At 42.8% G+C, this 27,571-nt stretch overlaps 1 protein-coding gene across 1 annotated transcript in view; it reads right to left on the reverse strand.

The window, feature by feature from the left end:
* ENTREP2 (endosomal transmembrane epsin interactor 2) overlaps positions 1-27,571 on the reverse strand; it is a 703,761-nt gene that overhangs the window by 422,910 nt on the left and 253,280 nt on the right. Inside the window, exon 2 of the mRNA XM_083183776.1 lies at positions 23,422-23,478. Within this exon, the coding sequence (XP_083039902.1) occupies positions 23,422-23,478 (57 nt within the window). The remainder of the gene's footprint in view (positions 1-23,421; positions 23,479-27,571) is intronic.

Below are 27,571 nucleotides of genomic sequence, written 5' to 3' on the forward strand. Positions count from 1 at the left end.
CGGGTTCAGTAGTATGCTGACAACGTAATATTACGTGCAGAGGTGTAACTACACCATTGTGAGCCCCATAGTAAAATTTTGGAAGGGCCCCCCAGCACTTTACCAAAATGAGGGCGGTGGGGGGGGGGGGGTGTTGGTCAGAATAGCAAAGGGGATGGGTATGATTTGGTAGAAGGTATATTAGGTATAAGCACAGGACATCAGACATAAGATCAGGACAATAGGGAGAGCACAACAGAGACAGGATAGGACATTACACATAAGCTCAGGACAATAGGGACAGGACAATATTGACAGGACAATAGAGACAGGACAATAGAGACAGGACAATTAGGATGACAATAGGGATAGGACAGGACATTAGAGATAGGAGGGGACATTAGGAAAAAGCACAGGACAATAGGGACAAGACATCCCCACTCACCAAGCATGTATTCACCTTCATTCAATGGATCTAGGCCTCGCTGGGATTGCCACTCATACACCAGGGTGCAGGCAAGGCAAGTGCCATTTCCCTGGATCTCCCGCTGGAGGAGGGGGGGAGAGACCCTGCTGTTCCCTGCGCTGGGTCTCTCTTGCTCACATGCACTGGGTGGGTGAAGAATAGACACAGGCAGCCACTGCTCCCTGCTTGGTCTCCTCCTCACACGTGCTGGGGGGGCAGACAGGAATCGCCGTCAGGTGCTGCTCTCTGCTGGGTCTCCCCCGTTGCTCACATGTGCAGCGGGGGAGACCTTACACACTATGGGGGGGTCCCGGATCCCGGGAAGTGCTGCAGTTTAACCGCCACTGCCAGGTCTCTCCCCCGCTCACATGCGCTGGGTGTGCGGAGAGCCGGAGACAGGACATGGGAGGCGCAGGCAGCTGCTTCTCCCCCTCACAGGTGCTGGGGGGAGGGGAGATACAGGAGGTGCCGACGGCAGTGCTGTTCCCTGCTGGGTCTTCACCAGCTCAGAGCCAGCGCAGGAAAAGGCAGGGGAGTGCTTGCTGTCCATGGGGCCCCCCAGCCGCCGGGCCCCATAGCAGCTGCACCCCCTGCACCCTGGGTAGTTCCGCCACTGATCACGTGACCGGACAATCCAGACAAGCTATTGGACGGATTGCCGGTCACTATGGGAACAACCCAACAATTCTATGCTTATGCCATGCTATCTCCAGCCGATTGGCTACTCGCCTTTCTCCTGCTAGAATACTAAATGTTTAATGCTGGTATGCATTAATTGTGAAATAATAAGTGCTGTTGTTTGCCTTCTGGCGATACCAATTTTTTATATATTTTTTTATGTATATTGATTATTTGACACAGGTGTTATGTTTCAATCACTTATGTATGGGTATATAAACCCCATGGTGAACAGTACCTACTCCACCTTTGATAAAGCTGCACCTTTCCAAGCAGCGAAACACGTTAGTGGTTTATCCTGGACCGGATTAGCTGACCCCCACCTGACTTCCACCGTCTGGACCCCTCAGTACTCCTGGTCGCCCACTTTCCTCACGTAGAGGACACCTTAGCAATTACTCAAACAAATTGCTGATCACCATTTCTGCTACCATGCTGGTTCACACCATTTGCAGGAATCAAGGTTGGACATTCTCTTTCTGAAATTATTGACCACCTGGTCTCACAAACCTAACCAACCCTGAGGACACCTGCTCCCTACCATCCCTGAGATTGGAGCCTCTAGCGATGCAAGAAACTCGTGGCTCATTCAAAATCTAGCCCCTTAACATCATTGAGTTTTTGCCATTGTGGCCCTATTGTCGCATTCATCTGAGGATATCTCTGCAACCTTGCATTCGGGACTGGACAAATCATAACCACCAGTGGTAACTATCAGCCCAGTGGGCATTCTCACCTTACTAATTAGTTGCACCCCCAACCTGCTAAGACAAACTTTTCATTGGTCCCAATCTTTCAGCCTCCGGTCCAGAGTTATCAATATATAACCATTTTTAACCCATTGTTGTGTTATTTCATGTCATGTTTTTTAATTGTTATTAAATATTGTATGATCTCTTCATCAAACCAGCGCCACTTTTCTTTTCTTTTTTTGCCTGAAGATCTGAGTGGGCCCGATGATGAGATTTGTGCTGAATCACATCATTGTAGCCCCATCCCTGCTATAGAATCTCTGTATGGTGTGTGACCTACTGTATGTTGTGTGTCATCCCCAGCAGGGAGAGCTGCATCTCCCAGAAGCCCTCTTCCAGTATCTATCTCTGCAGGAAAGATGGAAGGGAGATGACATCACTACAACCAGTATGGACCATTGTATCTATATTTTATATTCCAAATCCATACGCTAGATAAACAGATCGGACATGTTTACAATTTTGAGCTATCCAGTTTTATTGAGCCTCTGCCCACTGTAGCCTTACACCCCTTTCACACATTTCTTTGGACCCAGGTTTGCTGGGGCTTGTGGTTTCACCCACGTATCGGCTATTGATGAACAGACCCAACCTGGGTCAGATGTCCTTGGTATGCGACCCTGCTCAATACCAAGATTATTCCCGGGACCATGGTGACCCAAGTCATGGCTAAAAGGGGCTTACTGGCGAGATAGTAGGGCTTGGATATGACATCTTCTCCATGCATCCACTGCTAGATGTAAGACTCGGGTCACTGAAGATTCAGGTGCGAACTGAATCCCACCTAAAACCTGTGTTTTAGTGTCTGAGGTCCAAGTCATGTGTTAAAGGGGTATTTGTGTTCTTTTCTTAGCTAACAGAAGTGGGACCCGGTGTGATCTTCTCCTGCTGGAGTCCATCCACTTCAAAGAACTGTTGTAACACATGGTTATTTCTGTTAATGTCACCTGCATGTCAGCCTTCCATATATTAGCTCGAAAGAAAACATTTTTACGCTCTTGATAACATATACACATCTGCAAAAGCAGTTATTATTAACTACAGTATACTACACTATGCAAAATGAGAACATTAAAATGAGATGGAAACATAGAGCATCATTCATTGCACTAGAATACAAGTTCATGGTTTTTCCTTTGCTTTGTGTAATTAATTCCCAGAACCAAATGCCTGAGTACAAATGTAGAAAACAATGTAATAAACTGAGCTAAACAGCATGAGATTATATAATAAATTTTAAATATTAGCCTCTCAGACGCAAATAAAACTGTAATAGTAAACCAAAGAAGTTAGAAGTTGAATGTTTTTAAACAATTACATCGATAAAACTAGGAAAAGCAGAACTAGCAATAACCTTGGGATGCCACATTTTATTAGTAAAACAAAAATGAAAGAAAAACTGAAATAAATTGCAAACAAAAATCCAATTTTTGTTCATTTGCAAAAGAGAAGTGTACAGTGGGTTTCTCCAGCTCAGTCAGCTCCCTACTGGCACCTGTTTTTGGCTAATGTTAGGCCAAACACTTTTTACCGGGCAGAGAACGTCTAATTACAAAGCAGACATATTTCTTGACTGGGTAAGTTCACAGCCTAGGGAACAAGTAACCACGACATGCTGCCCGGCCAAATGTAAGAGCCCCCCCCACACACACACACAGAGTGCAAATCCCCTCACTAGCATTCGAGGGGATTTGTACGCTAACACCATCAATGTGCATGCTCACCATCAAATTATTTTTTCTCCGCTCGTAATGAAAAATCAGTCTGGACTGACTTTTCATTTCAAAGCTGTACTCTGAATACGAGGCTGGTGCTGAGGTCATGTGATGTCAGCCGATGGCCCCGAGCAGGCATCGCCACGCCTGTGTTCACAAGGGAATGCCCAGCATTTTTATGGGGACGTCCATAAAACACTGGGCATTCTCCTGCTCCAGGCCCCTGCCTCCCTCTTCCCTCTCACTATGGGGCGAACAGCTCGGCAAGTGTCAGACTCGCCAAAGCCGTTCGCTCCCGGGATTTGTGCATGCGCAAACCCGGCCATTGGGGACGGGGACGAATTTGGCCCATAACGAATGTATCAGAATCGACCCAAAAGTTTTGTGTATGACTGTTGAGCATATTACATAGGGCTTCCTGTGATGTGTCAATTACCATAAAGACATGACAGGAATCAGAAACGCTGGTCATCTCCTTCAATTATTTGGCCTGCTGTCTACAAGCAACCTGATTGTTGAAGTTGTGACTGTAATTTATTCAGATCTTAGACCAAATCGGTCAAATAGGGTGTCTGGAGCTGCAAACTAAGAAAGTAGAAGGGATGTCTAAGTACTGTTGACATTACAAAGGTCACTCTCTGAAAAGAGGCTACAGGCTACAGATATGTATGGGGAATATAGCGATCTCATATCATATTACAGTGCTGAGTGACTTAACTAGAAAAATACATATACCAAAGGCTGAACCTATCTGAAGCGCCCAGGTCCACAGTATCATAACCCAAAACTTTTAGTTCCCGTGAATCCGGCACTTCCGATATTGCTATTTGCACTGCTCTTCCCTGACAGACACTAGGGTTTCAGTAGGACCTCTGGCATCAGTTTCCTCCAAGGCAACAGCCATTTTTGGCGTGCCATTTTTAGCAGATTCCATACAGGCAGCCAGACCACATGGACTCTGCAGTAGCCCTGCACCCAGGATTGGAATGTGTTGGCATTGTTACAGTATGTAACTGATAGTGCTGGTGAAATAATGCAGTCTTTCACATCTTATCAAATATCCAGACAGCAATTTCTTTAGCTTGTAAATCTGACCAATGGGGTTGTTCATATAATAAGAACATCATTGCTGACCAGGATAAGTCTAATATTTAGTAAGCCAGATAATGCAGAATTTTCAAAGAACATCATATTGCAGTGATAATGGCCATGTTTTACTTGATTAAGCAATAGTTACATAGTTAAATTGATATACAGTACAGTAGCCATGTTCATTGTTGCCATGCCAATCACCATGTGCAACATACCTGTACCTAGCAATTGGTGTTCCCACACCTGTGCATCTAATTCGCTCCTGTGGCTCATAGAAAAACATTGAGCAGCAATGTTGTAGCATGGCATTTCCACACCACGGGTGTGACTTTGACGTGCCAAACACACACGAGCGGCCTTATTGTGTCAAGGATGAGCATGGCTATATTTCTAATTGCAGTCCTGTCACCAAGGTAAAATTATAAATTTGTGGTGCATCAGGGATGGGATGAAATAATGGGCCTGATTCAGACCTGCGTATACTCACAGCCTAGCGAACAGATAAGCGCCGCCCCACTCTTTAACATTACATACAGCACCCAGCTCCTGTCACTGTAGAAGCCGGTAATGCAGTCACCAGGAGGCAGTCCGCATTTCACTCCCTACTCCCCCCCCCCGCTCCCCAAGTGATGGAAATGAGGGTCAAAAAAGCATAACCATGCCCATTCCTTCTCAGCCATGCCCCTTTTAAGCTATCATAAAACTGACCTGTGAAGCCATTCCCATATCAAGTGAAGCTATATCCCCTTTTATAGGTGTCCAAGCAGTAAGAGACACCGCTGCCAGTTTTATACAAATGTAATGGTGAGATTTACCCATTATTCAATGCATACACAACTACCTACATTATGGGCTTGATTCACAGTCATAAGTTTTGCCTATATATTTGCAATTGAGTGATTATCGGTGGTCCGCGCAAAACCAATGTTGCGATTACGCTCATTGTCAGGAACCATTCGTAAGTGATTGACAGGGAGCGTAGGTTTTGTGGGAGGTAATGGAAATTGTGTGTCAAAACTATGGTTGGTCTGTTTCTAGGGGCATGTACCAGCCCCTACTGTCTCCAGCATCTCAGTTATGACGGACAGTCTGAGTTTCCTGGATCTGCATTGATACTGCAGTTGAGGGCAGCTGCGAAGGCTCCCGTGGATATCTCTATACCAATCCCAGTGGCTGTGCATTACCATATTTTCCCACATCCTCTGAGTCAAAGAATATTAAAGTTCAAATAGGAATCAGTCCCTATGATGCAGCTCCTTAGTCAGACTACAGTAGCTGCAGTACATGATTTCCTGCTCTCAGGCTTTGCCTATTACTAAATCACTTTCATCTTCGCCTGTAGATGGTCCATTCATAGATAGGACACTGCCTGCAAAGCTATGCCCTGCTTTTCCTTTTCATCTCCACCTGTCAAGCAGCGTTGTCAGCTATTTGTTGACCTAAAGTAGGATAACCCATTTACTTACTGGCTTGGTGGTCTGATTCCCCAGGTTGTCAACAAATTGTCAAATCAGGTCTTTTTCTTATCTGTTAAGAGTCAGGAAACCTTTGCATCCTAAAGGAAGTCCCGATCTGGGTAGACAATTCTTCTCATACAAAGTTCCTAAACATTGGAACTCTTAGAAAAAGCATTCAATTATTACCCAGTGTCACCATACAAATCTGCACAGTCAGCCACCACCAGCCTCTGCCCTTATCTTAGGATAATTCCTTCTCTTTATATATTTTTTTATCTCTTTTCTTTACGCATATCAGGCCTTACTTTCAGTCAGACGCAAGTCCAAATGTAGATCGATCTTCCAGATATCTGCAAACTCTGCATGTAGCACAAAAAGCAATCACACACTGGTCATGCGCCATCCTATGCATTGATAGCAGAGGAAAGTGTAGGATGGCAAATGGGCAACTTGCATGGGAAAGACCCCTCGTGAGTGGTATCGTGTTGGGTGTGTAGACTGATATCCATGTTTTCTTGAAATGTGTGGACATAGATGTTTCTGTTAGATCTTTTACGCCCAGCATGGGGTGGGTGCAAGTGATAATACAGCTACTGACAGAAACACAGTGGGCAATTTAGTCATCTGCATAAAGATGGATGAAAAATATACATTGACAAGTACATACTACTGAAGCATTAACATAAAATAGCAGTGCAAAATATACACTACAAAGATCAGAGCTGTCATTAGACATTTTGGTGTAATGTTCTAGAGAGCGAATTAGCACCCATTCCCCATATTCAAAACAAGGACAGTGCTTGGGGAATACATGAGGGAAATCACAAAACACTGCACAATAGTGTAGTACAGTAATTATGCAACACAGTGGTACCCTTTATTCATGTTATGCCAAACAGCAGAGCTCCTTATACATGTTACACCATAGTAGAGTCTAATATACTGTACACATTATGCCACAGTAGAGACCCATATACACATTATGCCACAGTATACCCTCTTATACACATACACCAGAGTAGAGCCCTTTATAGACATAATGGCATAGTAGAGCCTCTTACACACACATTACACCACATTAGAGCTGCTTATACATGTTACACAACAGCTGAGCTACTTATACACATTACATCACAGTACATCAGCTTATACGTGTTACGCCACAGTAGAGACCAATATAGACATTAGCCCTTATTCAGATCTGATTGCAGTACAAAATTGTTCTCAAAATGGGCAAAACCATGTTCACTGCAGATGAAGCAGATGTAACATGTGGAGACCCCCGCACCCACCTTCCCCGCTGATTAAATTACTGCAAATCGTGGGTATGCTGAGAGGGGGAGGGGCTAAATTGCCGCAGGTAGCAGCACCTTCCCGGGTGGCCAGTAGGCAGACCCGGTTTTCTCAAGCCTCCCGGCATGTAGGGAAGCCTGCTTTTGACTAGTCAATAATTATCAATGATAAGGTGTAGAAATGAGTATGTACTGTAGATAAGGGAAATACTATGCCTATCTCACACTAATGCAATCTAAAAATGACAGGATTGAAAGGCACTGTGGGATGTGAATGCATGTCACGATCACAGAGAAGCACCAATTATTTTCTTTAATCTTTTCTTTTCAGAAGGGAGCGAGTGTATTATGCTATAGCGGGAGATGCTGGCATATGCTGCCTAAACTGTGGTATTTAATACATGTCACGTGTCTGAACTACAAGGCAGGGCATCTATATAATAATGCATGAGAGAAAGGTCACTAGTATTCTGACTTAATTTACATCTAAAATAATTGTAAAAAAAAACTGTTAAATTCATCAAATTGGTTTGCTGATTCTTTCCCCAAATAACATGGCTGGTTGACATAATGACAAACTCACAAGTCTATGTACAATTTAGAACTCACTGTTCTGTGTTTACTAGAGGTGCCCAGTTAAATACATCAGTTTTGGAGATGAAAGATATACTGTTGCCAGTATGTTGAATAACCTTTTGCTTTATTTTTACACCAGCGTGGGAGACCCACAGCAATGTCACTGATCAGTATGCTGACAGCTCACTGTTCCACGGGGTTGTAAGGTCAGAAGACATCAATGACAACACTGAAGGGATAATCAGGAGGCTGCCATGTAGGCCCCTTACTAGTGAAATGATCTGCACATCAATTGGAAAATGGCTACATTATATTCAGTGCCACCAGTCAATTAAAAATGTTATTTATTTTTATTGAGTTTCATCATTCATGCTGACAAAGCGTGCCGTCACCTTATGTCCTAGGTAGAAAGTAAGCATCATATCATCTGATATTCAGCTTAAGCAATCAATGTCTTTAATGACTGAAGAACTACATATTAGACAATGAACACTGTTAATATTATGGTGAACAATTATGATACTTGTTCCTGTGAGTCCCTGCTAAGTTTCTCTGAGCAACAGGATACAGATAACTTGAGTCTTTCCTCAGATTTTCTGCATTGAGGACGGTGACTTTAATCAGCACTATGCTAGCACTGTTCATGAAGAATCTGGAGATCCAGGTGTCAGTGAAACAGATGGCATTGACATTGACTACTATCCTTAACCCTTTGAGTGCCAACACCTCTGTGAGAGATGATCAACATATTTGCTGAAAATGCCAACGTCGCTCACATTTGTTATATAAAATCAAATAAATGATGTTGTGTTAAAGAAAAAAAAATATATTTCCTATGTATGGTAAACATTACAGATTATTATGATGAATAAAAATGTTTGCTTGGGCAATTTCAAACCTATTTTGTCAACTTCACTTGGTACTGAAAGGGTTAAGTTTGGAATCAATGCCATGTTCATGTGTAATTGATGCTTACATTACTTGAGGGGCCAGCTGACTATTGCCATAGATCAGTGGTAGCCAACCCTAGCCCTCGAGAGCTACCAACAGTTCACATTTTCCAGACAACCTAGCTGCTGCACAGCTGCACTCATTAATCACTGACACATTTTAAAAGAGCCACAGATGGAGCTAATTAGCTCACTTGTGATTCTGTGAGGAGACCTGCAAAACATGCACTGTTGGTAGCTCTCGAGGACTAGGGTTGGCTACCCCAGCTATATATATTACATGCTACATGTTATTACACCACATTGATCGTGAATCATGCTTAATGGAATGATGAAGTGGGGGTTCACACTATAAAATGTGTATGACCTATCATTCTAATCCTTGTCAGAATGGTATATGGATGATAGAGCCTATGTGTACCCAGTTTAAGGCTTATTGGAGCAGACTGGCAAAATAAGTTCACATAACCTCATAGTTACTTTCAATAAATCCATTAACTGACATTTTTGTTTACATCATTAAGTAATTACGGGCAGTGGATGAATTAATGTGTTGATAAAAAAGACATTTTATCTGTAATACGGGGGAGGTGTTGCGGTGGGAGGTGTTGGAAAGCCGTTTACTTGTCCTGTCAAACAGGCCAACGAACGGCGGCACCCGGCGATGATGCGGGAGCACGCATCAGTGCTCACCACCGGACCACATACACACTAGGTGGCTTTGTGCTGAGAAACTGCAAAAAGTGAGCTGCTTTCAGCTGAAAATCGACTAGTGTGTATGGGCCTTTACAGTGGCGTAACTAGCTTTTGGGCGCCCCCCCGCCGTTAAAGGGAGGGCGCCCACCCACGCACCCCGCCGCACCAACCCCCGCCCGCACCGCCGCACCAACCCTCGCCCGCCCCGCCGCACCAACCCCCGCCCGCACTGCCGCACCAACCCTCGCCCGCCCCGCCGCACCAACCCCCGCCTCGCCGCCCATGCAATCCCCCCCAAAACCCGCAGTCTTACCTACCCTCAGTACGCGCTGGTCCCGGCTCCCTTCTTCTGCTATGAGGACCATCACAAAATGTCCGCCCCCATGCAGCAGACAGTTTCAGAGAACTGTCTGCTACATTGGGGCGGACATTTTGTTGTGTTCCTCACAGCAGAAGAAGGGAGCCGGGACCAGCGCGTACTGAAGAAGACACTGACAGGTAACGACTGCGGGGGATGGCGGCGGGGCAGCAGGGTGTAACTATAGCACTGCAGCCCCCGGCGCCCGCACATGCACAGGGCCCCCCCCCCCCTGCGGTCGCGGGGGCTGCGGTGCTATAGTTACGCCCCTGGGCCTTTAGGCTGCAAGGAAATGTCCACCTCTGTGCAGTAACACATGCGGTAATTCCCACTAATTGAATGGGTTATTAACCATATGGGTTATTAACCGCAGGGTAAACTCACTTCCATGGTCTCCTGTTTAATGCTCTATTTCTCACTCTGTGCTTCCGAAATGTTGTTTTGTAAATCCCATAACAAAAAAAAAAAAACTTTTAGGAATTAGCTGATAGTTCTTAGCGTCAGATATAGAAAGCAGTTTGCAAAACAGAATGTACCAAGAGTTAACCAATACTCTCACATATTGAATTATTTACTTATCTAACAAATATAGATTTTTTTTATACAAACAAACTTGCTCTTCTGCTGTTCACATCATCTTCCCTATTCTGTAATCTGCAATGCACAGAATGCTTCTAGATGATATCCATAAATAAAGCATATTATGGTTATGGACCCAGCTGAGCTTATACAGGGACCAGATAAGGGATTGTACTGTCTGCAGCAGGAGACAAAAGGCAGAAACTGATTGTCTGAAGATGCAGCATGTAGCCATGGCAGCATAGAATTACATTACCCACTCTGTGTCTGGTCAAGGTGGGTTCAAACTAGATGTATTTAATTTTTCTTAAAGAAAATATGGTCACAATAACTTAGAAACTGCCAGTTAATAAAATGTTATGATAATGTCATTATTTATGATTAGAAGATAAATGAGATAATGTTTTCATAGCAAAGTTCCTAAAATTGAATACCTTAATAATATTCCTTAATAATGTATGTTGGAGAATAATTCCAAAGTTGCAGAATAACTGGATGACTATGCATTTATAATATAATACAGTATTACATGTAAACAAGTATTCAACATATGGAAAAAGTGATAGTAGGCAATCTTAGTACTGAAGACATTTTAATAATTGTGAATCCAGAATCACCCATTCACCATGGACTGATTTGAGTATGCCCATCATGGCTCTTGTTTTTGTACTAGAGTCTCTTTAATAATAAGTGGTATAAGAAAGGGTGCAGTTATTGACATTGCTACTGACAATGGGGCTGGAAGAGAAGACAGAAACTGTATTGCCAATGAAAGTCACAGTCAGTGTGCATATGCCCAGGCCCGATGACAGAGGGGGACCTGTACAGGTCGGAGGGAACCTGAGGATCAGGGAAAAAAAAAATGGGGAAGCAGCATATATTAATACTTTTTAAACTGCCCACTCCTCCCACCGTCCAATTAACTAAAATTCTAATCGCACAAGCCCTTTAGCTGTTAATTGGTCCAAGAAACTCTTGTCTATTACTGCCACTGAGGAGAAGATCTGAGGGCATCAGGCGTACCCAACATCCCACAGGACACACATATCAGATACTGCATCAGTCACCTTCAGCACCTTCGCTGTCCCTAAAGACACAGGAGACACCCTGTTTGTGGTGAGTTCTACTGGATCCCGCCATCGTAGCCAGACATATATTATTATAATTGCATAAAGATGATGAGCAAACTGACAGATAACTAATAGGCATCTTAGAAGATTCTACCAGAGCCTAGTACAGATGTGGCCAGCCCAACCAATGCTGGTGCATCGCCAGCCGCCTGGATCTGGCGGATGGCACGATAGCCATCATGGACACGCGAGTGTCTTGCACGCTCGCACATCCATTGCCGGGAATGATACGCGCGAGCATCTCCGGCACACGCACGCCTTATTCTGTGGCGCGGGGTGGTGATTACGGACCAGAAGCCGCTCTGAAGAGAGCGGCTCCATCTTTAGCTCTCTGCTTACATTCACTTTCCCGTATTGTGGCAGATCATAACATAGAAGTTGAGTGTCGATTCGTACTAGAGCTACCTTATTACCCTTTGTTTGCCAAGTGAATTTGTCAAAATAGGTGTGAAAATTGCCAAGCAAACATTTTTGTTCATCATATTGACCTGTAATGATTACCTTATATAGAAAATATAATCTATTTTACGCAACATTTTTTATTTGAATTTATATAACAAATGTGAGCAACGCTGGCATTTTTAGTAGATATTTTGCACATCTCTCATAGAAATGTCGGCACTCAAATGGTTAATGGCCATCCTTGCTAAACGGCCTATTTGTTGCCACTGTATATTCCTCTCCATTTAATGCATTTCAATTGCAACATTTTCAAGAATGCTATTTTATTGCCAGTGGTTCTTTTAAATGAAGCTACCTATGTTTAGACAAGAGATATAGGATATATGAACTGTTATGAAGGGTGAGCAATACCCAAGGAATTCTGCAATGTGGGGATCATTCATTATAATAGTTGGGTATGAGTAGACTGCATATTGTAGAGCTATAAGGAGACCACATCTAAAAAAACAGAAGTAAAGCGACTTAATATAATGTGTTCCAGAAAGGGGAAGATGAAAAATCAGATGATACATTCTAAATTAAATTCATATCTATTATAATATAAAGATCAGTGCTTTCAATGTTGGAGATAGTTCATTTATATTTTTAGAAAATCAAGAACGATTTATAGAGGTACCGCAAAGTTTGCTGAGCAAGAGAATATAATATTCAACACGCAAACTTTTTTGTTTTTTTGCTATTGTTTCCCCTCTGTGGGCTTCAGATATTGTGATTTGTGAAGTTCTGCGCACTGGAAAACTGCCATGAGGTATCATTAGTCATTCCACGTTGATGGTGAATGTCTCATAGTAAGACAGGAGATATTTTGCACAGCTCTGTTTTTATTTTGTATGACAACCGCTTTGCCTGGCAGTGATGAAGATCCATAAAAGTATTCACAGTGTAGGGGTCAATAGATTGTGAGCCAACAGACAACACCGACCGCACCCAAAATATTGAAGATACTCAATCACAAAGATTTAGAGGAGCAAACTTCTGTTATATTATTAAGAATGTCAGACTTCATGACAGGGCCTAATAATAACATTTTAGCCCTTAAGTATCACCTTAACATGACCCATACTCAACCCTACAACTATCCTTTGGTTGGAAAGCTTACATGTTTTTCCTATTTTGGTATGGGGAAAGGGGAAGGGTTTTTTTTTTTGTCCTCGCACAAGTTTTAACTGTAGTTACTCAAAGAAAAACTAAAGATTAATGTAACGTTCCACAATGAAAAAGAGTATAATGGGTACGGTCGTACCGTTTAGTCTTATAAGGAGGTGCTCCCTAGAGAGTAATGTAATGTAGCATAGAAAGAACAGAGAAGGACTCTCTCTTTTTTTGGGGCACAACTTGTATATGATATGATTTTTTTTTTTTAAATTCACTTTTATTATTTTCGGTTAAGATATTTGAGCCAACTATTAACACACAAACTCTTTCACATACAAAACATACAACATGCAAGGTCTTGCCTGGGTGAGTACGTCTCCCTAGGCAGAGCAAGATAAGATTTAATGTTTTAAAAAAAGAGCAAAAGAACAGTTGACACCCTTCTACCTCCTCAATTTGTCTTAGGCAGATGGGCTTGCTCTTTGTGATGAAGGTATAGCAAAATATCTCCTTATATATTTTGGATATCTTATGGTGCTCCTCTGAAAATTGATTTCTAGGGAGTCTCACAGTAGATAGCCAATGATTAGGTTTACAATAGATGATAAATCAATCTATCTATTTGTGACCACTCATAAGTATAAGTTCCGATGTTAGTGGGTTGGATTTTAAATTCTTAAAGACCCTGAAATATTAGCGTGTTAGAGATTTACCAACCGCATGGCTTATTATCCAAGATTTAAATAAGCACAGATACACCCTGATGGCTATGAGCCTATGGCCTGTATTAATTGACAGTGGACCACTTTAGAAAATTAACAATAATGTGGATTTAGTACATTTAGTACATGTTTTTCCTATTGTAATTATATCTAATACATATGTTTATCTAATGCGTGATATACTACTGTTACTGTTATGCTACTTCTCAGTTCTTCATTCCCTACCACACTCTCCGTCAAGACTTTTCACTGTTTTCAGTACTTTTACACATATCACATAACGATAGCAACAACAAACATACAGTATGACAATAATAAAATGACAATGTAAAGCCACACACATAATTCAGGGACTAAGTAAAAACTGGACCCAGACAAGACCCCGGAACACCGGACCAGACATCAAACTCTGCTTTCTGGGGGCATGTCTTTGAGAGCTTTCACCAGGGACATGGAGAAGGGGAGATTACAGCCTCCCCGTGTGGTCCAGACCGTTCCGTTTTTTGCAACATACCCAGATTATACAGGAAGGCTTTATTCTCTCCCTCCTCCTCTCCTTAGTGACAGGTGTCACAGGCAGCCCCACCGGACAGGACACCCCCGGACAGGCACCTACCGAACCGGATGAATGGTACCTGTCCGAACTGGCGATCCGGGGTGCTGTCCAGTTCCGGATTTTACCCATACCACATAATTCACTGACATAAAGTGAAGAAACCAGCACTGGAATACACTTTATATAGTGTATCTGTGTGAATACACAGATGGCGTGATATAGCGTTTCTTCCTGCAGTCGATCAACGTGTTTCGAATATAAAATCCTTTTGAAGTCAGTCACCTATTTCGTAGATCTACGGAAACCTTTTCGTGCAAGTGTGCATGAAATAGAATGTAATTTCATATGATCAGTCTGACTCCAAAGGACTAACATAGACAATTGGGATCCTGCTTCTAAAGTGTATTCCAGCACTAGTTTCTTCACAATCCTGTGTATATATAATTTGAAGTTCCGAGCGAGCTTCGTGGAAGTTTACCAGCTGCTAATAGTTTAAAGCGAGTTGGGAAGCACGGATGGTGTAATGGTTATCATTACTGTCTCATGGCCCTGAGGTCATGGGTTTGATTCCCACCATGGCCTTATCTGTTTGTATATTCTCCCTGTGTTTGTGTGGGTTTCCTTCCATAATCAAAATATATATACTGGTAGACTTATTGGCTCCGACAAAAGTTAACCCTAGTGAACAATTGTGTGCATGTACGTGAGATTAGGGTTGACTAGATGTGTCAAAAGGTTCTTATCTGCCATCAAATTCCATGTTTTTTTTCTAACCTATAAGCAAATGAAATAAGCCTATGGGTTTGCAAAGTAATGGGGGCAGGAAAGAATAAAATCAAGGTAATTTCTAAGCAGTTTACCTCAAATAAAAAAAAATATTGCAATCCTTCCAACAGGTGTACACTATGGGGTATATTTACTAAGGTGTGGGTTTTTAGAAGTATAGATGTTCCCCACAGCAACCAATCAGATTCTAGGGTACGTGTTTCCTAGCAGGGTGCCGAGATTTCCTACGTACGCTAACATAGTGAAATCGCATCGCACATTGCATCGCATGGCTTTTTGTGGCGTGAAATGTGAGATGTGAGATGCAATCTCAGTAGTTAATATGGTAAAACACCACCACTCTCCACGTCACCCCGAAGCGTGGCGAGTGGCGGCGGAACGCATCCTCTGACCTTTTCATACTCCCACTATCCACGTCGGCGTGGAGTTGATTTCATATAGTGTGGCGAGTGCCAAACGTATGTGGTTTACAACTCAGGGGTAAAGGAGACATTAATGACTGAGGACCAGATGTACTAAGCTTGAAAAGTGAAAAAATGGAGAGTGATAAACCACCAGCCAATCAACTCCCACAGGCTGTGTTTGAAAAAAATGACAGGTAGGAGCTGATTGGTTTTTGGTTTATTACTCTCCATTTTATCACTTTTCATGGCTTAGTACATCTTGCCCTGGGCGGGATGCTCTAAACCAGAAATGCTCTAAACCAGAAAAGGTAATCGCCAGCAAAAGCTGGCGATTACCTGCAGAAGCCTATGTGCTTCTTACCGCAGAGCTGTAGGAGGAATCCATTTGCAGAAGCTGGAGACTGTGAGTCCCATTCAGCGGCAGCCTCCGGGCAGCAGAACAATAAGTTAGGATAGCCCCCGATGGATTTTTTTTAAGCATGGAAACGGCCCTTGGGGGGGGAACATCCGCACCCCAGCTACGCCCCCTATCGCCGCACATCGCATTCATAATTATCGCATATGCACTAACATATGCGATAATTATGGCAAAGGACAGCTCTTGCGTTAAGAGCTGTCCTTTGTGGTGAGAGTCAGCGGGTCCCATGGGGACCCGGCGGATCCCCCCTCCCTTACCCAGCGCTGCTGCTGCTGCTGCACTGGGCTTTCCTCCTGCCTGCACCCGGAAGAGGATCAGTGCAGGGAGGAGGAGGTCACAGGTCCGGGCAGCACAGCTCTGTGCTGCCTGGACACAGGTGAGAGGAGGGGCGATGCGGGGTGGCGGGGGTCCGTGCGGGGTGGCAGTCGATCGTGCAGGGCGGCGGAGGGTTGCGGTAGAAGCACATAGGCTTCTATGGGGCATCGCCAGATTTTTCTGGCGATGCCCCCCCTCGCGGTAACCCGGCGGGGATGCTTAGTGCATCCCAAAATGTGGTAAAAACCCTGATAACAGGGTTTTTACCGCATTTTTAGTTTAGAGAATCTCCCCCCTTGTCATAAAAAAAGTTACCCACCCATGTGTTAGAGCATATGTGATCATTAACAATGTGAAGCCCGGTGGAGGGGGGCAATAAATGTTAGAGCATCCCGCCCCCTGTCTCTTTCATCAAGGGAAGCAAGAAAATGACTGGATAAGCTTTTATGGTGCCACTGATATAAGTTTATTGTACAAATTTAAACTCTAGAATGAACCAAACACTGTCCGTAATATCCATATCAGCAATCACCTTCAATTATCAGCATCAGAAATCACTAAGCCACAAAGTGCCTGCTGATTAATTATCTCTAGAAACTGATGGGACTAGCTTAGTGCAAAATTCTATTATATTAAACACAGGGACAATAGAATATAAAGCTTAAAGCAGGTAAACATAATTTGCAGAACTCGCCATTTTGTTCAATAATATTGGGTTTTTCTTTCCTGTCAGACAATACAGTTGACAATCACAGTAAATATAATGAGGAAGCAAAAGTACTGTCATTTCTAAAGCATTTTATTTCGCAAGCTATTTTGATCCTCTGCTGTTAAATAGACAAGTGGAAGCCACTGCACAGAAGAAAGACATATATTATATTTATTGAAGGTATAGCCCAGTCAGAATAGCGCATTATGTGTATTATTGCAATTGCAGTCAAAATGAAAGAGATAAGAACAGGCTGATTCAATAGATGTGCCTTGAATACAAATGCTTTATTTGTTACTTTCTGCATCAAGCCTGGCTAAAGACAGAGCAACAAAGCGGTCACATCGTTACGCGGGAGGAGACAGACATTTTCCCTTCAGTGTGTGCTATCTCTCTGGGAGGAAAATGCAATATGTGCACTTTCTGGGTATATATCAATAAACCTTCAAGGAGGACTGATACATGATGATAGTTAATGCTCAATGCCAAATATAATGTAGAGGAGCATCTCCATTTACTACAGTATGTCTACTGCATCCATTGAAAGGCAAACCAAGACAGGCTTAGCTTGTGCTTTATGAGATAGGTGTATGATGGAATTACTCATACCCCCCCCCCCCCCCCTCCCACTCCTAGCTTGGCACTGAGTGCATTTAAGTCATTTATCTCTTCTGCCCAAAAGAAAAATATCCAGAGCAGAACTCATCCCTCCAATTTTTAACGTAAAGCTTAATTTTTGGCTGGAATATTGGCTGTTCTATCAAATAAGGGCTGATGTACAATATGATTTAGGGTGTTTGATAAAGTGCGCACCTGAGCCTTTTGTAACTTGGATTTTATGTTGTTTCACTCGTGGAGGCTTTAGGTATCTAATGGGTTGCACCATTAAACTGAAGCTGGGTACACATTAGATGATTTGCAAAAGATGCAATGTCCTCAATTATTTCCCTTAAAGTCCCAGACAAACAATTTAGCGGATACACACAAAGCAATAACGCAAAATATATTGTCAGATGCCACATCCAGGAGAATGCTGCTGTTAAAAATACATACAAATCTTCCTGCATGCTCAAATGATCAGTGGAGTAAGGAATGACCAGCAGTAACATGCATTGGCATTGTGATTTAGCATACACACTGTAAAATGTACCAGAAGATGTCACTCAGAAACCATTGTTTTCGTCTATATTGTTTAAAAAGTAATCTATTGTGTACGCATTACATATCAGTAGCCCTGTGGCAAAATCGCGTTTGGCCGATGTCAGTAATAGGGATCTGGCAGGGTCAGGGAAAAAACTATATTCAGAAGGGTATTTGTGCCCATTCAGTATTCACTGATCTTTAACAAAGTTTCATGGTAAATCTCACAAGTGTATTGGGCCCTTAACGCTGGATCACCTGTTGCACTGAAAGGGGCTGCTTCAGCAATACTACTGTAAATAAGGACACATATGCTGGTCATACATCAGACCAACCAACCATCCAACTAGTTGCTTGGTTGGACTGAAAATCTGGTACTGTATGGGGGCAAATGCCAATAAGCAATTTGCTCACAAACTTCAGGAGAAAGGACAAAAACCTTCAGTGAAATTGTTTAATTGTTGTCCATTTTCAGATTTGGGAAACAAATGACTTCATTACAAATTACATTTGCTCCTATCCAGTACCAGGTTTTTATTCCATCTAACCAACTAGTTGGATGGCTGGAGTAAATTTGGTCTGATGTGTGGCCAGCAATAGCTTTTACAGATGGTTTTTGCACTGTATATTAGTGGACTGTATAAAGGATGGGCCTAAAGCTGGTGTATGAACTACAAAATGTCTTGCATTGTTATTACATTTTCTTTCTAATGTACTTCCACCACCATAATTAAGTTAATGATATACTGATATAATATATAATATGTTCATTTGTTTTATTATTATATTGTATATGTAAATTGGGGTGGTAGCATAAAATATGTGGCCTATAGATGTAATAATGAAATGTAGTTTTAATTAATATAAAATGTAAAAAAAAATCTATTGTATTACATGACAGTCAGTAAACTCCATTATATATCTGTTGTGATAGCCACTTAATTTACTTACACTGTAATTTAACCCTAGCTTACTAGACATACCAAGATTGTGAGCTCTGTGGGTCCTCCTAGATTTGCTACAGTATATTAGTCTTGAGGAAATATTCACTGCTGAGAAAGATGGTAAATTATGTTAATGACAAAGGTGACTCAACCCTCACATTTCATGAATGGTACTTATGGGGAAGACATTCTCCAGCACTACACTGCAATTAGTCTGTGCAATCCAGCGGAACCATGCCCTCTGTAATTGTTCTACTTTAAAAGACAGCTCTGGTCACCTCTGAAAAGCCAAGCTTTTAATTAATTCACACTTGATTTATTATATCTTTTCCATGCAAGTGACTCCAATGACTTTATTTGCAAACCCATACCACAATTAATTTAGCAAAACTTTCTTTATTAAAATAAATTAATATGGGTGTCTGTGTAACTTTCCTAAGACCCAGTAAATCTACAATTCTAGTTTAATATAAATACAAAAAAGTCTAATATATGACAGGTGATTTGTTATCTACTCCATCACAACCTATTGTCCTTGGAAAGTGGACGATACAGTGTAGAATGTCAGTGAATGATACAATCCAACTTTGTTTCCTCAAAACATCTACTGCTTAGGGATATAGCAGAGGAGAAAAAGTCCCGATTACTCTTCAGTCCCAGTCACTGGAGACTGGCACTGAGGAAGAGTTACAGTAATTTCAAAGGAGGGTGTGTATTTAAGGTGAAAGCTGATTGGACAGAAACAAGCAAGTGTTACATTCAAACAGCAATGCCTGACCTTGTGCCTATGACAGTGGTTCCCAAAATGTGAGCTTAGGCACCCTGGGTTGCCTCAGGACACTTGAAGGGGTACTTTGGGTTGGTGGACCAGGATCAATTTATATTATTTATGGGCAATGTAACAGCCAAAACCAGTGTTGGTGGCTGCCAATTATAACATATGTTGGCAAACGGAAGCAAATCCTGTCCCTCACCACACAACTGTGATATATATATAGATAGATAGATAGATCTATCTATATCTATATATAGATATCTATATTCATAGATATATATTTTGGAAATTGCACCTCTATGCTATTAATGTATTGCGAACGCCCTCTACGCCATTTAACTACCCTATTTGTGTCGATCCAGTTTAAATTAAAAGAATCTTTATTCGACCGAGGACGGACGTAATGCAATAATATCTAATCATTGTGGAACTCCCGACATACGCACATTATGTATTCCCTAAAGTATTGGAATATGATCATCCATACTTTATTGTTTAGTATTGTTGTAACCACTGTCACAGACACAAGTTCCTTAAACTAATAGAAATGCGATTAAATACACAACTCCATACATATATATGTATGTGTATAAAGACATGTGCAAACAGCTCCAACCAAGAAACAAAGGGCTGCAAATCTGGCTGGTTTAATCCAGCTATACCTCATGGCCAGGAAGAACTCTAGATGGACAACTGAAACTAAAGTAATGAAGAACCAATGAGAAGACGCCTGGTCTCCTGGTCTCACCCAATAATGAACAAGACTGACCCTCCAACCCCTTCCCTATTAAAAGGAGCTACACTGGGTTCCTGGTCTCACATGTGATCTTACAGAGCACATTCCTAGGATCCTGGGGGGAGAGTGCGGGCGATCGTATCTCTTCGTCTGTGACAGTAATTGATATCTATATATGTGTGTTTGTTGAACTATGTCAGCTGTACTTACGTTCCATAGTCACTGCGTTTGTTTAAATCATTTATGTATTACCTATTCATTGTATATTTAGTATTATAGAATTGTTCCTGAATATTGATTGTTACCCTCTTATAACCTTTGTCCAATAGGGACTTAAATATACTAGGACACGGGGTTAGATCCGTGATCTCACCATAACTGATTGTTTGTGCGTACCAATTCCTTTATAAGTATATAGCGTATGAGATGCTTTAAAAGGTTTTCTTATTCTCAGTGAGGATAAGTGTAAATGTATAGTATTATTTAAAGGTGGTCTCAAAAGGGTGAACCTGATAAACCACAGAGACAATGTTTGTGTTTGTCTGTGAAAGCTGATGTCTTAGACACAGCTCCACTGCTGTAAATGAAATGATGGCAAGGTAGTTGCTAGTGGTAATTTGAAAAGGTAACAACCAAATCCAGTTCAGTTCTCCTGAGGATATTTGATTCAAACTGTGGCCTGGTTTAGATTTTCTCAACATTCAGAGTTTTTGGTATGTGATTGCAAACTTGCATGTTTTTTTTTTAAATTCTCAAGAAATCCAAAATCTGAATTCTGACCCAAAACACCTGTGGGTAGTCTTGCAAAACCAAGACATGACAATGAAATCATAACGACAAAATACCAGGGTCCATGCTCATCTCTACTTGCAACAAAGTTATAGATGTTCTAAGGTGATCCAAATCATGCATAAAATAATTGGAAGGGTGGTTTATACAGATGGAGCCGGGCTCCCTCACGCGCGTCTCAGTTTCCGGGTGGCGGGGCGACGGGAACCCTGTCTGTCTCCGCTTCAGGGAGACGGACAGGGTTAGGGGGGGTGCGGGGAGGCGGTGGGGCCCCCGGGTGAAAGCCGACAAGCCGGCGGGGACCCGGGGGAAGCCGTCGGAAGTGGACGCGCGCACATCTCGTGCGTGCGCGTCCCCTTTCGCAGATACAGATGGCGGGTGGTGGGGATGGCGGCTGGCATCGCCATCACCATCCCCTGCAAAGAAGAGACCCGCTCCATCTGTATGTTTCTTATAATTCATATTCTCTGTGAGGCCCTACAGAAATATTTTTTAAGCAAAATAAAAATGTATACTAGTATATTGTTGCTAGTCCACAATACAATAAGAAAGAATCATACATTAAGCAGCACATTAGCTGTTATAAGTACTGTAGACCTTTAACAGTTAAATGATAAATCCAGGAACAAGGGATAGAGTTGCTATTTGCAGACTGAAGAAAATACTGAACTGGGACAAAAGTGAAGTCAGCAGCTACTAGAGATGGCCATCGACCATTGATAATCCAAAAACCTTGATGGATGGTCTATGATCAATGTTAAATATTTTTTGCCAACAATGGGAGAGAACCAGATGGTTACCCACTATCAATGATGCACAAGCAATGACAATTTTGCAAAGCAGGGATGTCCATCAGTGGGTCAGTGGTTCCCTTGCAGATGGATTCACACCATTGAGGTTACCCATCAATGGTACCATCAATGGGTACCCCACCAATGGCCATTCCTAGCTGATACGTCCCATTTTCTGCTCTCTAAGTCACATCTGGACAAATGGGACCTTCACTATAGTAGAAGAGATTACGGGGGAAATTTACTAAGATGTGTATCCTACTTCACATGTGATGTTGCTATGGGCAACCAATCAGAATCTACTTCTTATTTATTTAGCGCCCTCTAGAAGATTGTAGACAGGATCTGATTGGTTGCCCATAGCAACATCACATGTGAAGTAGAATACACATCTTAGTAAATTTCCCCGTACATATCTTATTATCATATGACCAGCCCTCCAATTTTACCAGACCTTACAACCATCCTGGTTCTGGCAGGACATTCCAGCTTTTTGGGCACTGCCCAGCTGTCCCAACCACAGGCTGCAGTACAGGGAAGTGATATTGGGGCAGATGTATTAAGCCTGGAGAAGAGATAAACTGGAGATAAAGTGGAGATAACTTGGAAGAGATAACGCACCAGCCAATCAGCTGTGTTTGAAATATGACAGTTGGGATCTGATTGGCTGGTGCGTTATCTCCTTCCAATTTATCTCCAGTTTATCTCTTCACCTGGCTTAATACATCTGCCCCAAAGTGTCTGGTTTTTATCACCGGCCAAACAGCTCCTAACTGTGAAGTTACAGGCTTGGTTTGAAAAATGACAAGTAGAAGCTGATTGGCCAGTGATAAAAAACCAGACACTTTATCACTTCACCGAGCTTAATAAATCTGCACCAAAATTACAGTGTACATAGAATACCAGTGCAGTAAGAACTGGTTCCAAATAGAATAGAGACTTGAGAAAAATAATAAATACCAGCAGTGATTTTGCATTTGACAGTAATTTGCTTGCTGGTCCAAATGTCCAAGTAAATATATAAAAATCTCTGCCTGGCATAATTAGGCTGTTACTTACCACAAGTGAGAGGGGCCGTTTCCAAGCGACAACACCAATCAATCCTGACAAGAGCACCTAGAAAGAAAGCAGAAATGTCAGTGAAAAAAACCACTGTGCCTTTCTTCTGTACACCTCCACAGACACAAAACATGCACTTTGTAAATTATTTTTCTTCAAAAGAGAAATGTTTCACTGCAAAGTTCTCTGACAACAAATGTGTGAAAAATGATAAACTGTACATTCACATATGTCTCCCTGTACGAGGTTTGATTTGAATAAAAATATTTAGCTTTAATAAACAATTTTGCTACAGTACAAAAACACTTATTTTACTGCTTTAAATGCCATTTACAACTTATAATCATCTGCAGATTTTCAAAACACTTACAGTTAGAATCAGTGTTTATTGCCAGGAATCTGCTGTCCTAATGCAAAAATGGACCTAAGGGTATATTATTTTTTTTTTTTCTAATTACATTTTTATAGTGTGAAAGTTAATTTTCAGGACATGCAACATTGGAAACTGGAATCACACCTTGTTAGATCTCTTAGGTCATCATAGATGTACTTCATGTTACACTCACAGTATATTGGGGCTCTTAAACTTTTCCAACTTGATCCAAAATTGTGTTTATTAGCTTAGGGATCCATTTCTAACCTTTATATATTAATAATTGATTTCCAGTGTTTCTCTAGTAGTTTCCCCATGCAGCTATTTTTCCCTGGGATCCTCCCATGCTGTGAAGCTGGAGTCTGTGCAAGTGGAAGAAGCCCCAATTTCAGCATACTATTGACACCTACCCTTTCGCAGTCCCAACCTTAAGGCCCCCATACATGGAAAAAGGAGTGCTTTTTGTGCATGAGGTACAGTATATCCAGGGCTATTTTTGTGCAGGCTCCAGCAGGAACTGTGGCCCTTATTCTAGTTCACTCTGACAAAATATTTCTTAGATGGACAAAACCATTTGCACTGCAGGTGAGGCAGGTGTAAAACTCCACCCAAATCTAATTATCTCTGCACAAGTAACACCTGCCTCACCTGCAGTGCACATGGTTTTGTCCATCTAAGAAATATTTTGTCAGAAAGAGTGAACTAAAATAAGGGCCGCAGTTCCTGCTGGAGCCTGCACAAAAATAGCCCTGCGTATATCGTATGTGATATATCACAGGAGGGTTGACTGACGTTTCCAGTCCCGCCAGCCTCCTTATCTAGCCCATCAGATATAACTTATCTTATTATTACAATTGTATACCATAAAATATCTCTCATGTGATTTATCTTGGGTTGATGAATCACATGAGATACAACTTATGCAAAAATTACACAAAAGTATAAAATTGGATGGCATCACTCCCAAGAAGGTCCAGGGGGGGTTCAAGGGAAATTCTATCGGACTTCAGGGCCAGACATATTGTTGTAGTGAATGGGGCCCTTTAGTGTATGACAGTGTAGTGAATGGGGCCCTTTAGTGTATGACATCCAATCTTTTGTGTCCCAACCACAGGGTAGGAACCACCAGTGGAGTCATATTATAAATAAGTTACAGTATGTAACATTACAATAAAAAATTGTCACTGACACTGAAATAAGGACCTTAACATTATCAATGTTCATTTTAATTCTCATTAGAATATCAGGTTTGTCATAATCATAGACATGATGAAAGGAAACACACCAGCAGTTGGAGCCTCTTAGCACAAGACAGTGGGCGAGATTCACCAAACTAAAAATGCTGTAAAAACCCTGTTTTTGGGGTTTTTACCACATTTTTATATGCAGCAAAGCCCCACCGCCGGGGCTTCGCTGCGGGGGGTTACGCCAGTTCTATATGGCGTAACCCCATGGAAGCCTATGGGCTTCCCTTCACGTCCCCCGCCACCCCACGCGCCCCCGTCGATCCGCACTGCCCTCCCCTCACCTGTGTCCGGGCAGCCTCCTGTTGTGCTGCCCGGACCAGTGACCTCCTCCTCCCTGCACAGCTTCCGGGTGCAGGGAGGAGGAAACAGAGCCCTTACAGCCGGGTAAGGGTGCAGCGAGGGAGGGGGGAACCCGCTGTACATTGCCGGCCATCGCCTTTGAGTTAATAATCACATATGTTACTGCATATGCGATTAATAACAATGCGAATGCCGGCGATGTGCTGCAGGGGTTATTGGAGAATCCCGCCCAGTGTCTTAGGGCCAGATGTATCAAGCTTCAAAAAGTGATAAAATGGAGAGTGATAAACAGCCAGCCAATCAGCTTGTACCTGTCATGTTGCAGGCTGGGTTTGAAAAATGACAGGTAGGAGCTGATTGGCTGGTTGTTTATCACTCTCCACTTTATCACTTTTTGAAGCTTGATACATCTGGCCCTGACTGAGTCATTAGCATCATTTCACAAGTCCACAGCTGTACAGGCAACTGTGTGCATTTCTGTATAAGACCCACAGAGACATATACGACATGCTCCTAAAGGCCCATACACACTGGGTGATTTTGAGCTGAAAGCCTCTCAAAACAGCGGCTTTGATGGGCTTTCAGCTCAAAGCAGCTTGGCCGCTTTGAGCGGCTTTCAGCTCAAAGCCACCCAGTGTGTACGGCCTGCTTGTATTACCAGCAGATGAGCGGCTTTGTAGATGGCTTTGCATAGTGCTGTGCTATGTAAGGGCCTTATTCAGATCTGAGCTCAGTACACATTTGTTTGGAAAATGGACAGAACCATGTGCACTGCAGGTGGTGCAGATGTAACATGTGCAGAGAGAGATAGATTTGGGTGTGGTGTGCTGAAACTGAAATATAAATTGCAGTGTAAAAATAATGCAGCCAGTATTTACCCTGAACAGAAACAAAATAACTCCCACAAATCTAACTCTCTCTATACATGTTAAATCAGCCCCACCTGCAGTGCACATGGTTTTGCCCATTTTCCAAACAAATTTGTACTGCGATCAGATCTGAATAAGGCCCCATAGCCGCCCGCCCCCCCGCTGACAGCGCCGGGCAGGGGGAAAACCGCTTAGTGTGAATGCGCTGAGTGGCTTCCCCCCCAGCGATGACAGCGGTCATCGCTGTCCATACACGCTGGGCATAATCGCCCAGTGTGTATGGACTTTAAGTCAGAAGGATCTCTCCACATGAAATAGTGTTTTTTACCAATACAGCACATGTGCAGAAGTGATTTATGCATAGATAATGCATACCTGCAATTCATTGTGTCAGATTGATATCTACTGGATCTCATTTTGCATGAAATGGCCTTATACTGGGTGGCAAAAAAGAGGTCTGGCTGATGGGAATGTCACAAGTGTGTAATTGTGAGTGGTGCATCTGGGGAATGGAAGCCTAATTCTGATAGATCTCTTGCAGTCAGGGCCGGTGCAAGGTTTCTTGGCACCCTAGGCAAAACTTTTGCCAAACACCCCCGCCCCCCCCCCCCCCCCCCCCGCCCTCGCAATTTCCCACTTAGTCAGGAGAAAGTGCATAGGTTGTGGGATGTGTCCTATGTGCTATATATAATGTACAAAAAGCAATCCCAACTTTCAAGGCTGGCAGGTACCTTGACAAAGGGGCAAGAAGATGCAGAAAGGTAGGGAGGGAATAGAGAGATGCAGTTTGGTAGGGAAAGGATAGAGAGATGCAGTGCAGTAGTGAGGGGATAGAGAGGAGCAGGGCAATAGTTAGGGGATAGAGAGGAGCAAGGCGGTAGTGAGGGGATAGAGAGGAGCAAGGCGGTAGTGAGGAGATAGAGAGGAGCAAGGCGGTAGTGAGGGGGTAGTGAGGAGCAAGGCGGTAGTGAGGGGATAGAGAGGAGCAAGGCGGTAGTGAGGGGATAGAGAGGAGCAAGGCGGTAGTGAGGGGATAGAGAGAAGCAAGGTGGTAGTGAGGAGATAGAGAGGAGCAAGGCGGTAGTGAGGGGGTAGTGAGGAGCAAGGCGGTAGTGAGGGGATAGAGAGGAGCAAGGCGGTAGTGAGGGGATAGAGAGGAGCAAGGCGGTAGTGAGGGGATAGAGGAGCAAGGCGGTAGTGAGGGGATAGAGAGAGGCAAGGCGGTAGTGAGGGGATAGAAAGGAGCAAGGCGGTAGTGAGGGGGTAGTGAGGAGCAAGGCGGTAGTGAGGGGATAGAGAGGAGCAAGGCGGTAGTGAGGGGATAGAGAGGAGCAAGGCGGTAGTGAGGGGATAGAGAGGAG

Source organism: Crinia signifera, chromosome 4 (assembly GCF_055691185.1).
Source record: "Crinia signifera chromosome 4, ASM5569118v1, whole genome shotgun sequence".
Lineage (NCBI taxonomy): Eukaryota > Metazoa > Chordata > Amphibia > Anura > Myobatrachidae > Crinia > Crinia signifera.